General features: G+C 41.1%; 1 protein-coding gene and 1 non-coding gene across 3 annotated transcripts; one reads left to right on the top strand and one right to left on the bottom strand.

Moving 5' to 3' along the window:
* Nucleotides 1-603: 603 nt before the first annotated feature.
* Nucleotides 604-15,695, bottom strand: vsnl1a (visinin-like 1a). 2 transcript variants are annotated; one of them, XM_030771327.1, is made up of 3 exons: nucleotides 15,534-15,695; nucleotides 1,282-1,497; nucleotides 604-801 (listed from the first exon to the last, which is right to left on the bottom strand). In XM_030771327.1, exons 1-3 carry the CDS (start codon nucleotides 15,693-15,695, stop codon nucleotides 604-606), a joined length of 576 nt encoding a protein of 191 aa, XP_030627187.1. The 2 variants fall into 2 exon arrangements, with proteins under 2 accessions (XP_030627187.1, XP_030627188.1); XM_030771328.1 differs by lacking the exon at nucleotides 1,282-1,497.
* On the top strand, nucleotides 12,334-12,498 carry LOC115811002 (U1 spliceosomal RNA). The gene has a single exon (XR_004025263.1). It is a non-coding gene; the product is annotated as a U1 spliceosomal RNA (small nuclear RNA).
* Nucleotides 15,696-16,822: the final 1,127 nt, after the last annotated feature.

Here is a 16,822-nt window from a genome sequence, read left to right as displayed (position 1 = left end):
TCCATCCAGTCTTTTTTTTTTTTGTATATTTTCAAGGATGGACAAATGGTTACTCAGAAACAGTTAAGATTATCATAAGAATTTTGGCTTGGTTGACATAAAGTAGTATATGAAACACATAGCTAGCATCAGTAAAATCGACCAATAAATAGTAGCTTAATTCAACATAAGCACATCACTGATGTGCAAGCTCCAGTGGAATGAGAAGGTATGGAAAGTACTTTGCACACTGTTCACATTTTGGCAGTATATTTTAAACAAATTTTATATATATATATATATATATATATATATATATATGCGCATGTATGTTTGTGCATGGTAAGTGTTATATATTTATATTTATATGTGTTGTGTGGTAGCACGGTGTACGTGTGTGTGTGTGTGTGTGTGTGTGTTTGTGTGCACTGGTGCTGTATGTGTGTATGTAAAATTTGTCAGCAAAGAACATTCTCATGCACACACAGGTGTTTCAGACACAGGAAGCGGAGATCCATTGAAAGGTAGTCCAAGCATCATTATTATTTTTTTTTCAGTGGAAATAGCTGCAAACTGAATGGAACATTAATATTCTGTGCAGTCCCTGGCGTTTGTCTGGTACGCTCATTTCTGCAGGTCACACTGGAGCAATAATACAATGGATGGGTCGCTCTTCGCTGCCTCTTTGAATTCCTCCAGCGTGATTTGGTCATCGTTGTTCTTATCCATTTTGCTGAAGATTTTGTCGACCCGTTGCTCAGGCGTCAAGCCATCCTCATTCATCTTCATCATGATAACAGTTCCCACCATCTTGTAGATTGCCTGTCAAGAGGGAGGTGGGACATTGTGTATATTTTAATTTCTTCCCCAAAAAAAGACTTTATTTCATTTCCAGCATTGGAATGCATTCCAGTGCATTCAACACTGCTGCTTTAGCTAAGTTTCTTGTCAGGCCTCAAAATCACCAGGAGCTGCACAGGACACATATCATACTTCACAATCAATAGTGTATATTTAAAATGAGTGTGTTTTATCTAAAACATACTGCCATACACATGAGTGCTGATCATCAATTTATTTGTTTTTAATTGAAGAGCAAGATGTATATAGGAGTTAGTTTCAGGGGCCTAATTCTATGAGGAATTTCTACCCATTCATCTATGTGAATAGATGTAAGGATATATAGGAATATAAGGATAAGCAAAAAATCAAGGACAAATTTAGAGGCAGTTAGATCATCTAAAGAGTTGGTGCATATCTGACTGTAGTGGAAATTGTAAGGGTTGGGACAATGTATTTTACCTCAATAATCTCCAGCATCTCCACTCTCGTGATCTTGCCATCTCCATCCAGGTCATACATGTTAAAAGCCCAGTTGAGTTTCTGCTCAAAGCTTCCCCGTGAAGTGATGGACAAGGCACAGATGAACTCCCTGAAGTCAATGGTCCCGTCTCCATTCTTATCGAAGGTCCTGAAGGCATGCTGCGCAAACTTTGACGCGTCACCGTAAGGGAAAAACTATGGGAAGAGAGAGAGAGAGAGGGAAGCCTTTTTAGTAATGCATTTCCTCTGTCTATACAGGCACAGGTCAGGTCAATACTAATCCTTTGTTATCTATTCTGAGGTTTCACACAATCTCTATCAAATCCTATTTAGTTTAATCCAACTTAACAATAACACATGAAATGCAATGCTCTTTTTATCAACGGAATCAAGAATGTAATCCATTCAGACGTAAGCTATTTTTGACCATATTACTGCAAATGACACCGTATAATTGGTCTATACATACAAGTGTATTCTGTGTGTGTGTGTGTGTGTGTGTGTGTGTTTGTAGATAAGCTCCGAAGTGAATCTCACATTCTGTAGCAGTAACTGGGCATTGCAGTCACTCGTGGGGTTCCTGGGGTGGGCCGCAATGCGGACTTTGACTCTGGAGTCTGACAGGCTGAGCTGGCAATGCTAAAGTAGTACAGCAGTGAACTCCAGACAAGCACAGGGAGCTGCGTTACTCCTCCTCAGACATGACAATGCTCTTAGGAGCCAGTGGACTCCCCCTCTATGTACTCCAAGCTTCATTGCACTCATTCATCTCAAAATCCCAGTGCTATATGACTCAGAGTACGTCAAAAGACACAATTCATTTCCAGTCTAATAAACGGCACAGTGAGAGAGACAGGTTTCATGCTAACTTCAGACTGCTGAGACTCTCAGTTATATTAGGATTTAAATCTCCAAATGAGACAACACACAAGTGTTAACTGAGGGTGGAAAGGAGAGATGAAAACAGATAATTATTCTCATTTTGTATGTGTGATGTTATCACAGAATGACAAGATGAATTGTTTAAGCGTCTAAGCCTGTGTAGCAGACACGCCTTCCTCACAATTTTCTAATCTTTAGCTTTCTGTTTGTATGCTCATTCGGATAAATGGATTTTCTTAGGTGTAACTGCAATGCTGCATGCAGCTAATTAGAAATTCGGAACGCTTAGGAGGAGATGCCGTGTTCAAAGAGTGAGAAATTAGACATAGCAGGATTTTTCTCTGCGGCTTCAGTACTGTTGAGAGACAAGAGTGGGGTGGGGGGGGCTGTGTGTGTGTGAGAGAGAGAGAGAGAGAGAAAGGGAGAATGTGTGTGTGTGTGTGTGAGAGAGAGAGAGAGAAAGGGAGAATGTGTGTGTGTGTGTGTGTATGTGTGAGAGAGAGAGAGAGGGGGAGAGTGTTTGAGAGGAAGAGAGAAAGACAGAGAGAGTGGTTGGGTTCTCTGATGAATGAGGCAGAAGTTACATATGCCATAACGCTCCCTTCAAATATCAAATTATGAGGTTAGATTTCTGCCGCAGCACATGTGGGAGTTTGAGAAATTCCCCAGACGCTCTGGAGTGACAAGTTGCTATTCATTAGGGACGACTTTCCACTTGGCTTTTCTCGTCAGAGGTGCAAAACCAGAAGGGCTCAAATCATCCCTAATCACACACAGTCTGCAAGCCAAACGCATAGCAGCCATTTTCATGAGCTGCATCCTGCTTTACTTCAATACTGCTGAAGATTTAATCTAACAAAAATTATATTTGTTGTCACCACTCACATTTTTGCATTTTAAAGAGCACAGATAGGTATCTTTTTAACAAAAAGTGAGAGAAGAGGGCAAGTTGTTTGGAAGGGAAAACTTCAGAGATTTCAGAATGAATTTTTAGCGTTCAGAATGATTGGTTTGGATTACTTGAAACAGTAGGCTAGTAGGCTGAGTTTACCTAATAACACCCAGGTAATGAAGAAGATATAAGGGAGCAGAGCTGTGAATGACCATTTAAAGAGTTTTGATTCAACATCCCCCTTGGCCTTTTTTTATTTGTTATTTCAGACTGGGGAGCGGCGGCATAGTCTGGTACACCCCTCATGAAAATGGCCCAATCTCTCTCAAAGGACATGACACACTGCTATCCATCAGAAACAGAGTTAAACACCTGTGCTAAAACTGACAGCCTGCAGCCTCCAACTTCCAAGGCACCACACTGATTCATACACAGTCAAATTCCTCCTGAAGTCAAACTCCAAAAAGACCAAGAAAACTATTCTGCTTAAACAGGTCTCTTTCCCTCTCAGGGTTCCACATGCACCAAACTGCAACCCAGTACTGACACACTGTCAGAGCAAACTCAGAGCCAGAGAGTCAGCAGTGGTCTTGTTGGGCACCAAAGCCAGTGTGGAGATGGCTAAACAGGGATGGGCAGGACCCAGTCTCCCACCGACAGGATGTAAATACCCAACCGTGATGTACCACGCGCAAATGCAAAGTGACTCTCTCACTGGGGCTGGCCCTTCTGTGCCATATGGTCTTGCTTTACACTCGACCAGAGAGGAAGAAAAACAACAACAAGACAAACGCAAAAGTCAGGCTGAATTGGAATTGCCACTGCGAGACCCCCTCGGCTTGTTTCCTCTGCGCAAATCTGGCAGGTTATGAAACATATTGTTATGTAAAATGGAAGATGGAGAGTAAAAAAAGAAGAAAAAAAAGCTATCCAGGGCAGGACTGTGAAATTCTCTTGAAGTTTTTTCACTTTGGTAAGGTACTGAAGTTCCGTCTTTGATAAGAGTCTAACAGCGTGTATAAATAGGTCCCTAGCTCTCTGTGGCACGCTTCAAACATTACACCACAGAGATAAATTCCATGCTAATCAGTGAAATAAACAAGTTACACAACCCATTACACTAACAACACAACTCAAACCGCAACTGTGAGCACCCCCACCCCCTCCTTTGAAGAACTCACCAGTGTCAGGTCATATGTCAGTTGTCTAGTAAGCAATCTCAAAGCCTAGAGGGTATGCCACGGTTTTATTGAAGTCCCTCACAGCAAGTCTAACTGCATCATGAACCTATTCTTTTTTGTTTACTATTCCCTACCCCTACGTCTGACCAAAAATATAACGAAGCACCTCATCGATGCCCATCCATCAGGTAATTCTACCCTCTATCATAGACCAGGAGCATCTAAACCAGGGGTGGGCAAATCCGGTCCTGGAGGGCCATGGTCCTGCTGTTTTTCTTGTCAACCAACTAAATACAGTCTCTGATTGGCTGAAGAGCATGCACACCTGTTTTCAAAGTGAAAATCAACAGGTAGCTAAGAGGTGAAAACAAAAACCGACAGGACATCGGCCCTCCAGGACTGGATTTGCCCACCCCTGATCTAAACCCTCTCTTCTAGTGCCTCCACAGTTCCACCACATCCCCCACTTTTAATGGATGCTAGGGCTGAACGATTTGGGGAAAATATCTAATTGCGATTTTTCTGACAGATATTGCAATTGCGATTTGATTTGTGATATAATTTTTTAAAGTCAAGCTTCAGTTCAATATTCGCTATATTTAAAACATGTGATGGAGCATTACCACATGAGATACCATCAAAATATTAACTGCTCTATATTTCAATGCAAGGATGAGAACTTAAAGATATGAACTGCTCCCACCATGTATTTATTAAATTTTTTTTAATTGGCATAGAACATAATAATGCTCATACAAAACGCAGCTATAACAAAGGCTATCCCTAAACAAGACATCTGTGTTTTTACAGCGAAACAGCATGGAGGAGTCTGCAAGCTGCAAAGACACACTGGACACGTTTGGTTTCAAGTTGGCAGCAGAGGACTTTGCCACAATGAAAAAAAGAAAAGAAAATGTTATCTAGTAGCGTACATTTGATGCCATGTAGGCCTAGCCTTAAAAAAACAAAACAAAAAAACAAACAAAACAAACAAAAAAAAAAAAACAGGTGCTACAGATGTCACAGGTTACAGATGTTTTGCATTAGCTTACATTTTGGCAGCTAATGTTGAGGTTTTGCTCAGTCGTTAATGTTCATTAAATAGTCAAATTAATTTTTCGTCAACCTACGTGTAACCTACATTATGTTTGCGTTTGTAACATAGACTGTTATTGAAATGTAACCGGTAAGTTTCAAATTTGTCCGGTAAAATAAATTCTTCACGGACACCGGAAGAGCAAGAAAAAATCATAGCGGAAACCCTGTCCCATACCACCGAAGTGCTGCTTTTCTTCGGGACTAAATTGTCCAACGTTGTTTCTGGTTCAGCGGAGGCCATTTTTCTGCACGACGAATGTAACGTTTTCCTTGGGTTTCACGTGTTTGTTGTGGGCGTATACACAGTCGCCTTGGGTCACTTCTGATTGGTGAGCATAACTGGTACGCGAGGAGCATGGCATTTCTGATTGGTAAGCATGACTGTCACACATGGAGGACGGCATAAATTTGTAAAACCATTGACACGACAATTTAAACCCCTGAGTCAGATGCACAACCTAACGTATATTCTAAATCCTAAATCGCCGCCTTTGCGATTTGCTAATCACATTGTTTCAAATTTTGATTTGAAATCGATTAATCGTTCAACCCTAATGGACGCCAATTAAGAATGCCAGCGTCCCACAATGTCTTCTGTGAAAGCACTACGGTGGTGTTCTCAATTAGTGAACCCATTCCCACTCCACTCTGACAGACCTCCTCAAACCTGCCAGTGAGAGCAGCTTGGATGAGATTTTGGATGAGGTGGTTAATTCAGCTTTGGTGAAAGAATAAATTATTTATTTATGCTTTTTTCCCCCATTTAAAGTAGTTAAAATTTGACTCTCTTTTTTCAGTCACAGAAATGAGTAAGTATGGTAAGTGACTTCTGCATGGTGACTGCTCTTGCATGTCCTATCGAATCTTTTCATTTATCACTTACATATGTGCTGTACTGGCTCTAGTACTGCTCCCAAAAACCTTCGCATCACAAACAGACATGTGGGAATGCACACACACACACATACACACACACACACACACACACACACACACACACACACACACAGAGTTATGACTAATGGTATACAGATAGGTTGTTTTATCCAATCCACCCGACCTCCACAGTGATAATACACAGAGGAGCAGTCAGTAATGCCAGTGCTGGACCAATGCCATCTGCTGCCCACACCCTCCCACTTCTCCCACTCCTATACAACCACGCAAACACACACACACACACACACACACACACACAGCAAACACAGTGCAGAGGAGAGTGTCTATACATGGCTTTGGTCACTGCAGCTATACATGAGAAGAGCACAGCCAAGCCAAAATGAAACTGAAAAACAACCACATGCATAATCCTCAGTCTTGTAAGTGTGAGTATGCTGTGTTAGACAGTGCTTTAGATGGTCCCAGCGTGTGGTTGTGTAAAAAAAAAAAAAAAAGACCCACAGTGGCATTCTGCTTTGCCGGGCCCTGGCAGAATCATAAAACTCACACAATCTCCCTGTACTCTGCTCAGAATGCAAGCTGAATTTTTAATCGCTGGCTAATTAAGCCAGGAGTGAGTGAACAGAAATGACTCAATGTACTAATCAACAGCATATGAATCCCAGCAGGCACAGGGGCATACAGCCACACTAAATACATACACACAAGAAAAACAGATAATAATAAGCAATGTAGCCACACTTTTAGGATCAAATGCAGGAAACATACAGATTTTAATATGCCTTAATTAGTCTGCTAACCTGTCAGCGGTGCAGAGGACACAGACCAGCTGTAAAAGAGTATGGGGAGAAGCAGGAATGCTAGAACAATTTGTAATTTGTTCTTATGTCATACCTAGTTCTTATAATGGTTATTAGATCATTTAGCTCAAGCTACTTCAGAATGGATTATTTGGCTTCTGGGAGTTGTCAAATGCTAGTGATTTGAAAGTCTATGTGTGAACAGAGTGTTTATGAAATTTAATGACTTCGACAACCAGAGACAGACATGTGAGGTTGTCATTCTCTGTATGAACAGTTTATAATCACTGTTCACTGCATCACTGTTTCTTGTAGGATCTAGTTTAAACAAACCACTATAGAGTAAGGACTGTGTATGCGAATATAAAACACGTTAGCATTATATAACTGATGCTGGCATGTAATATTGCCTCACTTGGACAGTGGCAGCATCATCATCCTAACAAGTCCCAGTCTAATTCAAGTGCCAGACAAAAAACTATCAGAATCCAGACTGTAGTCACTGTGAAGAGCTGATAAGAAAAGTAGTTTGTTAGGGGAGTGATAGATGAAAGGCAATTGAGAGTGTGTGAAGAACCTATTCACAGCATTGCTGACATACAGACCAGTAGAGGGAGCTCTTGTTTTAAAAAAAGGGATTTTGTATTCGTGCAGACTGACTCTGCATTTGGTTCAAACCAGAAGGCACATGACTGATCAACTCTAGCCATCAGGTCTAGAAAGTCGTTTAGTTCTTTATTTTTATAAACCACTCTGCATCACTCATCAGCTGAGGTAAGCATACAGACACTTATAGAGATGAGTCCTGACAATTACACACACATTCACACTCTTTGATAACTCTGTGAGTGTGTGTGTGTGTGTGGGTGGATGTGCCTATGAGTTTGGTAATAAGTAGATACTGTGAACAATCTAGAATAGAGTTCACTATAAACAGGAGTTTAAAGGTTTATTACATTCTGTCTATCTGTGTGCACACAAACACTGCAGAAATTGAAAACTCTGTAAAATATCAGAGCTTCCAGAGTTGTCTATCGTCTGTGTAACAGAAGGTCTGTGAGCAGCCTCATGTCCTGTGGGTGTTATGTGTATTTTTTAATGGAACAATAACGCAGCATTGAGGTGGACTAAACAACGTCAGCACAGCACATTAAAAAAGGGAGTTCACACATTGGGTTGACGTCGGGCTCTCCTCCTGTGGCAATGGGGAGGGGGGGGGGGGCAAGATAGGCCCTGTGCCCTGCCTTCTCCTCCTTCCTGTGATTGAATTAGATGCTCTGTGTGCCCGCGGGGTAATTGCGCCCAACTGGCACAGCCCTTCTGTTGCTGCTGCAGTCCCAGACACCATTACATAAGTGCTTTTTAGGGCTGCCTCATGCGGGAATGGCCAAACCAGCTCTGACAAGGAAATAAAACAAACCACTCATTCATTTTACTCTGAGCTAAAGAAACAACGGCAATTTATAGGTGACAGGTTAACAGAACGGTGGTGGACAACAGGCTTGAGGGGTGGGGGGTGGGAGGTGGGTTTAATTCACTTCATTTACTCTGCCATCCAATGCTGATGGATATTTTACTTTGTCTAAATTTGATACACAGAGCATCTGAGAGTCATTCATCATTTATTATCTCACAAGTAAACACAAGCTAATGCCAAAACAACGATAAGCATATATTACATTCCAATGTGATGTGACTGTGATTATGAGGAAACAGTGAAATTGCTCTGTAATAAAACTCAAAAAAAAAAAAAGATTCTCACCTGGCCAACTCTCAGATATGTTTAAAGGCTCAATAGTTTTTCATGTCTCACTGGTGTATCAAATATACACGCAGTAAAACGCAAACAAATAACTACTACCCATGGGTAGCAGTTGGCTGAGGGCTGTAGGGTGAATCAGATTAGTCCCAGGTTCTGGAATATGACTGAGAGTTGGTGATCCATGTGGCCTAGGCAGACCAGTACATCAGTACTCTACACATAACCATCTTTAATAATGACTAATACAGTTAATTGAGTTTGTTAAAAGTCCCTCACAACTTAAAGAGCAGAGGAATGGCAGATAACACACATTCATTTGCTCTCAGGTGTAAATCATCCTGCCCATTCGGGTCCATGAGGTGACCTCATTACACTCCTTACCTCACCCATCTAATAGATATCTGGGGTGGTGATGTCACTGCTGGCTATAGGCGAGACACCGGATCATCCACACCAGGTCACACTCATTTGGCTACCATTGCATTTTGTCATAAATTCAGTTTTATCTGTTTTTTGGGGGTTGTTATAAAGCAGTTTTGTAGAAATACATGCAAAGTGTTAAAGGGTCTTATCAAATTCCACTGTAAGTGAAATCCATTAACCATAATTACCTCATGAATCATTTTGATCTGATTGCGAGGAAGAACGGTTTAGGGCTTTAAGAGTCGTTTTCTTATTTAATCAAACCATGGCTACTCAAGTACGTATGCCAAATATTATTCTGCTGTGTGCAAGCTAAACCTTCAAGAGAAAGAAGCATTTCTTCCACGTATAAAAAAAAAACATCTACTACAACATATATTTCACCAGGGGCTATCTTCAGGCTCTCTGCTTTTTTGTTTTTGTTTCTTTTTGTTATACAAATATAAACAACAATCAACTCAACATACAACAAACAATTCATCACAATCTCATTATCCAGGATCAGTGTGAGAACAAACTGACACATCAATCAAAAAGGCTTTGTTCAGTCAGACCCAAACACTATTGCTGCAGAACAGTGTGTGCGAACTAACAGACAGAACACAGAGAATGAAACGCAGGCTGTGGCAGGAACACGAGGGTGGTGCTGGATGACTATCAAATGTCCAGTTAATCGAAAAGCTTTTGCTGTCATTACATAGCATGGTTGCGGCCAACCATGGATCATAGGCCCTGCTTTGGACTAAACCAGTGGGAGACCTTGGGCTGACATTGAGGGTGAAGCACCAGGCTGCTGTGGTGACTGCAGGCCTAATTGTGTAGGGGATCAGAGGTTTTTATTGTTTTGTTTTGTTTTTGTTTATTTTTCCACCCAGTACCACCACATCATGAGAGACAATATGGGTGGGGTGAAACAACACAGTGATGAGCACACTAGCTTTCCTGTAATGCTCCATAATGATGGTAGCATTACTGTTTTTGAATATTTATGATTCAAAAGTAAAGAATCATTCAGGAATAAAACTGTGATCACTGAAACCAAGACTTTTAGTTCAGACGACCTGTGAGATAACCATAATACTACCGTTTTTACTGTTTTATGCATTAGTTTCATGTTAAACGCAGGGAGTTTGATGTCTATTAGCATAACATGCTTTGTCATGGCCTGAATTCATGTTTACGAATAAGCCATTATGCATGCAATAGGACTTAATGTCAAGCGTAATAAATGAATGCACTTCAACGCTAAGCTTTTAAAGATAAGAGGTACGAGGTACAGTAATCCACTACATCTCACAGAATCTATGGTTTTCTCTTCCAAAGGAGGTTTTAATGCTTGAGCGTCACAGAGTGCTTTAAAAGTGCTCCTTAAAAACAGGAACTCCTTGCCGCATTAGAGGCTGTGTACAATAACAAAAAGGAGTCTAGTCTGATACGGGGAAACCTCTCACTGGCGTTTCACTACGGGCCATTATCTAATGAAGGTCAGAACATAAGCTTGGCAAAGCAGGGAGAGAATGAGAGGGCTTGTATTGATTGCACTGGAGAAATTTATTTTCCTTTGGAGAGACAACCTTGCATGACATTGGCTATGTGCACACTGCAACTGATATCGAGAAGAAGATGGTTCGTTTGAGTCGTTAATTATTTCATCCACCCATCCTCAGTCAGAGTTCTCGCTATCTCTGTGTCCCACCATACTTACACAAACGAGGAGTATAAATCAGTTACACACCGAATAAAGCTCCGATTAACGGCATGGCTCTTTGAATAAAACGTTCACTACAGAAATCACAGTAAATTACATCAACGTAAATTGAAGAAACAAAAGAAAACAACGGTAAATTATCGGAATGTTGTATGAAGAGTACTGCCACAGAATTGTAGCATATGAACTTGTGTATGTAACAGAAAGTTATAGAATCCATATGGCAGATGAGAGATCAGAGAAACCCCTCTTTTTTTTCCCTTTTGTCATTTCCAGTAAGTTTCACTTTCTTAAGAGAACTTGTGGTTTCTTCTCAACGAGGACAAACTAATTTGTCTAACACTTGCATAGAGAACATGTTCTATCACACCAAGAAACCAGACTCCAGACTGACTGAAATGCTGTACGTGTAAAATAAATGTGTCCCTTTCATTCAAATTGTGGATCTTCCACTGAAAAAAAGAAAGACTTCCTAATTTCATTTCTGTTTCTCTGATTTTGAGCATCATGAAAAGATTGAATCACACCTCCCCAAACAGACCACAGTGGACAGCAGACTGAAACAGTTAGAGTAAGCAGTCTTTGATGTTATGGTTTCCCTCTGTGCTGGAAAAATGAAGGTGCATGGAACATGCTCTTTGTAAACGACAGTTACTATTTTTAGACAGTGACTGCTAGTTGCCACCATGCTAGGGCTATGACAACATGATGAAGCTAAGCTGGCAGTGCATGCACACATATTTGTGTGTGTGTGTGAGTGTGTGTGTGTGTGAGTGAGTGTGTGTGTGAGGGATCCCAGGCCTGTGGCACATACACACATGGATGTAGCCAAAGAGAAAAAGATGGCTATTCTGAAACTACATAAGCCATGGTCTTCACACCTGCCTATTTGACTTAGATCTGTGTTTCTGTTTGTCTCTTCTAATTTTCCGATATCTGACTGCAACACATAGATGTTTTTACTTGAAGTCAAGCCATTTTATATGCTCCAAAAAACTCACCTTTGACTGAATTCTATTGTTCTCATTCTTCTCGCACTGATTTTGGAGCAAAACTGTCAAATTGTATTACACTGCCTTCCATTACACACAGAAAAATAGCAAGCCCAAAACTACACCAGTAGCCCAGGTCACCACAGAGTGTGAGTGGAAACATGTCTGTGCTGTGACCCACAGAATGTCTCTCTGCCCAGAGATCAGACAGTGCAGTAAAGAGAAAATACAACCCAAAGGGCTTGGACTGGACCCTACGGTCCTATAACACTACACTTTTAACTTGTCTCTCAGAAAGACTGGTGTTTGAGGTAGCCTACCGTATCCACTGTTGGATTCATACATTGCCAATGTGGGTTTTGTTCCGTTTGAATGATTTCAATAAACACCACCAAAATGACCTTTCCAGGGGAGACACAATGATCACGAAGGTGGTTCACCTAGGGTGAGGCTTAGCCATTGCACTTGGGCTATGCTGACCTCTGCAAATTCCCCAAATGCGGGAATCTCGACTGCATAATTTGTGATAGTGGGGGACTGCATACACACTCTCCCCTGATATTTTTACAGGTAGTGTGGTCGAATAGGCTAAGGCACTGGATTAAGAGTCCAGTCTCTTTGGGGGGTGTGGGTTTGAATCTCACCGCTGCCAGTAGTACTCTTTGGGGTGCTGTGGCCTAATGGTTAGGGAAGTGGGGTTGTGACTGGATGAAGCTAGTTCAATGAAGAGCCCTATGGCTTTGTTTTGCTAGGAGAATGAAGCCATAGGGCTCTTCTGTTAGGAGGTTTACTGCTTATTCTGAGTTAATTTAGCTGGGCAAATCACTAAACCATGTACTTGGAATACCCCCCTGGTGTGTGTGCTCACTACTGGTGTGTATAGGATGGGTTAAATCAAGGCTGTCAAAATCCAGTCTTGGAGGGCCATGGTCCCGCTGTTTTTCTTGTCAAACTAAATACAGTCTCTGATTGCCTGAAGAGCATGCACACCTGTTTTCAAGGTGAAAATCAACAGGTAACTAAACAGTGAAAACAAAAATCGGCAGAACCCTGGCCCTCCAGGACCGGATTTTGACACATATGGGTTAAGTGCAGAGGTTAAATTCACTACTCACTGCTCACAGTGTGTGTGCACGATCACAGAGATCCTAAATTCTAAATATACCGCTTGTAAAAGCTTTAAATGAGTAACAATACAGTGAACAAGGCATCAGTGGTAAGAGGATGATTAGATGATTGATCCTTGTCATTACATTGTTCAGTCTGTAACAGTGGGGGATTCTGCTCTGCCTGTGCTCCATTAATGCCTATTAGAATCTCATATGCTGTGTATACCTGCCTCACTCAGCAGGAACTCTAGACGATGACACGCTGCACTTCACTGTGGTTGACACGGCAACAATATCCAAAACAGCACAATGAAACATCCAACAGCAGGCAGGCCACTCTGCTGTTGGCACCATAACCTCTGGACATTTTTGACAAAAAAATCAATAGGAGCGCATGTGTCGCTTGCTTTGCGGTTACAAATGGCTCCCCAAGTGCTTAGTGTGTCTTTCTGAATATGACAAACATCGGCACTCGCAGGGAATTTGTGTAAAATAATCAGCCTGAACCACACTTTAGCACTTTAACAAAGTCAAAGGCAAGAAACCTTGTTCTATAAATACTTTTGAGAAGTAGAGAGCCTAGAGTTATCTATATGTCAGTGATACTGATGTCATAGTGGTAATTAATAACTTTTGTGAGCTAAACCCCACCCACTCCCTCTCAGAACCAGGACAAATATATTTGTAGTTAGCAGATAATAAATCTCGAATGCTTTTCCACTGGATTGATCTAATCCTTGCTCTAGTCTGGGAACCCATTACTGAAAACCACTAGTGCATATGCTTTCTGAAAGCAAAAAGGAGGCTAAAATTAGCAGCTACAAGAAAAATATTGCAGCTTGTTCTTTACCAACAGTTGGCCTGTTTCTCTTCTCCACACATGAAGCCTAATTGTTTTTAATCTTAAAATTGTTGTAGAATCTGTCTAATTCTAATAATAAAGCATAATAGCGTAATTATTGTTCTGCAATTACCCAATGTGTGCACAAAGTGTAAAGGCGGCAGGCTGGCCAGATGATGCCAAGTAACACAGGATGACTTGGACACTGTCAGTTTCACAGACTTATGCAGTGCTACATCATCTCGCTAATCTCAAATCTCCATGTTCTCTACATGCATAATGTGTGATGGTCACCTTGAGCACAAACCTCCTGGAGTAACAATATGTTTAATACGAATGCAACAGTCATGCATGCATAACTATATGAGATCTCTGCATCACAAGAGTAACCTTTGTGTGCGTGTGTGCGTGTGTGTGTGTATGAGCGTTCATGCATGAGTCATGTTTTAAGTATAATTAGCTCATGTGTTTGACATGGTGGTTGCACAGGCATACAAACACACAGATTAAACAGTAGACCTGGTTACAAAACAGCCACAGATCCCCCACATCGCACTAATGACTGCAGTCCCACGGCCCGCAAGTGAACACGCACACATACACATAAACATGTGCCCTTGCACACGCAAACACACACGCAAACACACACACACCCCTCTGTACCTAACCATTCCTAACCATTCACTGTCCTGCCAGTGAGGGTAATCCATTTTTCACAGTAGCTTTAGGATTTAAATAAAACCATCACTCTTACATTAGGTTGCTGAGAAACGAAATGGGATATCACAATAGGATGTCATGTCTGACTCACGCCAGAGCTCTATCCGCTCAGTGGGGATCTTTTCAGAACAGCATGGATCTGAGCCATGCACAACTGATTTCAGCTAGATATTTACTGGACATTTAATCTACCTACTTTGGCTTTAGATTGAGGTTAATGCCAAAGTTGTGGTAAAATATAAAATACATAAATATACTTATACAATATCAGACAAAGTCACACATGAGTTTATATCTTACATGCATGATTATACGATCCTCCACCTTATATCATAACTGAGTCCTTGAATATACAGTATGGTAAAATGAAAAACAGTAATTATTAAATATTTTAAATGTAGGGTCACATAGCTATTGTAAATGACTTTAAAGGGCCTTCACTCCAGGATTGTGTGACAGTATGTTGAACTTAACGTGTAGTGGTAGAATGTATTTTTTATTTTAACACAACTTTGGGGTTAACCTCAATCAAATGAATACCATTTTTCACACTCTATTTCTCATGTCTAATCATTTCAATTATAATTTTCTTATTGTAAACAACTCAGCCTGCAGCCGGTCAAATAATGCTCATTGATAATCAAAACATTGTGTTATTCATTTGATAGAAATACGGGTAACTTTCAAATCAAACCATGGAAATCCTATGTAAAACTACAAAAAACAGGATGGACCAAAGTAGGGTCCATTGTACATGCGCTGCCTTGAGGTTAGGAATCACAGTGTCTGTCTGTGTCACTCAGAGGGCTTTTCTCCATGCCACATAAATTACGGCATGCATTTTCACATGACGTCCCCACGGACTTGCCAGGAACAGTGAAGCAATGCACAGAAACATTCTACTATGTGCCAAGTGTCTTCACCTTAACATACAGCTGCTGGAATTCATCCAAGTTCAAACGGCCACTGGGGCAGTCCTTCAGGAAGCCTTTGTACCACTGTTTGAGTTCATGCTCGTTAAATTCCGTGTTCTTCACCAGGTCCTCCATCACCTCAGGGGTCAGTTTGCTGTTCTGTTTCCCCATGACGTCTGCATGAGAGGAAGAGGAAGAGGAAGAAGAGTTTCTGTTAGATACCACTGCACACCTTGATCAGTCAACAGAGCCAACTGTGGTTTATGGTCAGCTCACTCTTTCTGTTTTAAAACTGACACCCAGACACTTGTGAGACATTCATAATGCTGTGAATCAAAGTTTAGAGTACTGTATGTCAGTGTTTGGTGATTAATGCAACTGGAATATAGGAGCAATTTATTGTGAGGAAGAGATTCAGTGTTTTGATGGTGACAGGCTTGTTTTAAAAAGAAGAGGCAAATCAAAACACAAACAAGGTTCTGCCAGTCACACAATAAAGCCTTGGCAATTTTATGGAAAACAAATGACCTTCAACCCTCAGACCTCAACTGGTCGGTTTCCTAAAGGTCTGGCTGACAAGAAAAATCCATCCAATGTCCATTTTTTTGGCTCACATCACCAGCTTTTGTCAGAATATGTGTGTCTTTTCTAAGTCATGGCACCACCCATAGATAGCCCACGCTGGCTTATCTGGAAGGCCCGCAGATGTTTGCTCCCACTCTCTGAAGGGCCACTGGAGAGCATGCTGATTGGTTCATTAAACAGATCCTCATTAGCATAATTACCAGAAGGCTACCAAATCCCAGCATACAATGCGGCTTCCATTTTCTGAAAAGCTGGACCTAAATCGCTCTGCTTTCTGCATTTGTGAAATGAACTGATGTCCAGTAGAAAGGCAGAGCATACATTGCAATACAAAGGTAGAGTTAAATACATACATATGTACACAGCTCTTGTCACAGACCCAGTAATGGCTTCTTTTTTCACCACTTTTAACTACTGGGCTGTTCCTTTACATCATTCATGCTTGTACTTATATACACCAGAACACATCCCTGCATATATATCAATACAATTCATTTGCCTCTGGTGTTACCAAATGACAAGTACTTTCAGATGAAGCTGATGATGACATGTTAACTGAATCACACATATGAAAGGCATTTGATTTCCAAGAACCTAGATGACATAGCAAGTGTCTTTTTTCTTTTGTTAGAGTTCCTCTCCCACAGACACTGGTAAAACAAAGGATTCCTCTTGATTCAATTCTCCAGGTTTTCCATATCAGTATAACGCTC

This window comes from Chanos chanos, chromosome 4 (assembly GCF_902362185.1).
Source record: "Chanos chanos chromosome 4, fChaCha1.1, whole genome shotgun sequence".
Lineage (NCBI taxonomy): Eukaryota > Metazoa > Chordata > Actinopteri > Gonorynchiformes > Chanidae > Chanos > Chanos chanos.
Note: the sequence above shows the minus strand (reverse complement) of the source record. Positions and strands in the feature narration are given on the sequence as shown.

Bases quoted from the DNA above. Each gene is read 5' to 3' on its own strand.
- vsnl1a (XM_030771327.1), bottom strand. From the start codon at position 15,695: ATGGGGAAACAGAACAGCAAACTGACCCCTGAGGTGATGGAGGACCTG. The intron at 1,498-15,533 runs GTGAAGACACTT...CTCTTCCCATAG, and splicing joins TCCAGCAGCTGTATGTTAAG to TTTTTCCCTTACGGTGACGC. The intron at 802-1,281 runs GTAAAATACATT...CCCTCTTGACAG, and splicing joins AGATGCTGGAGATTATTGAG to GCAATCTACAAGATGGTGGG.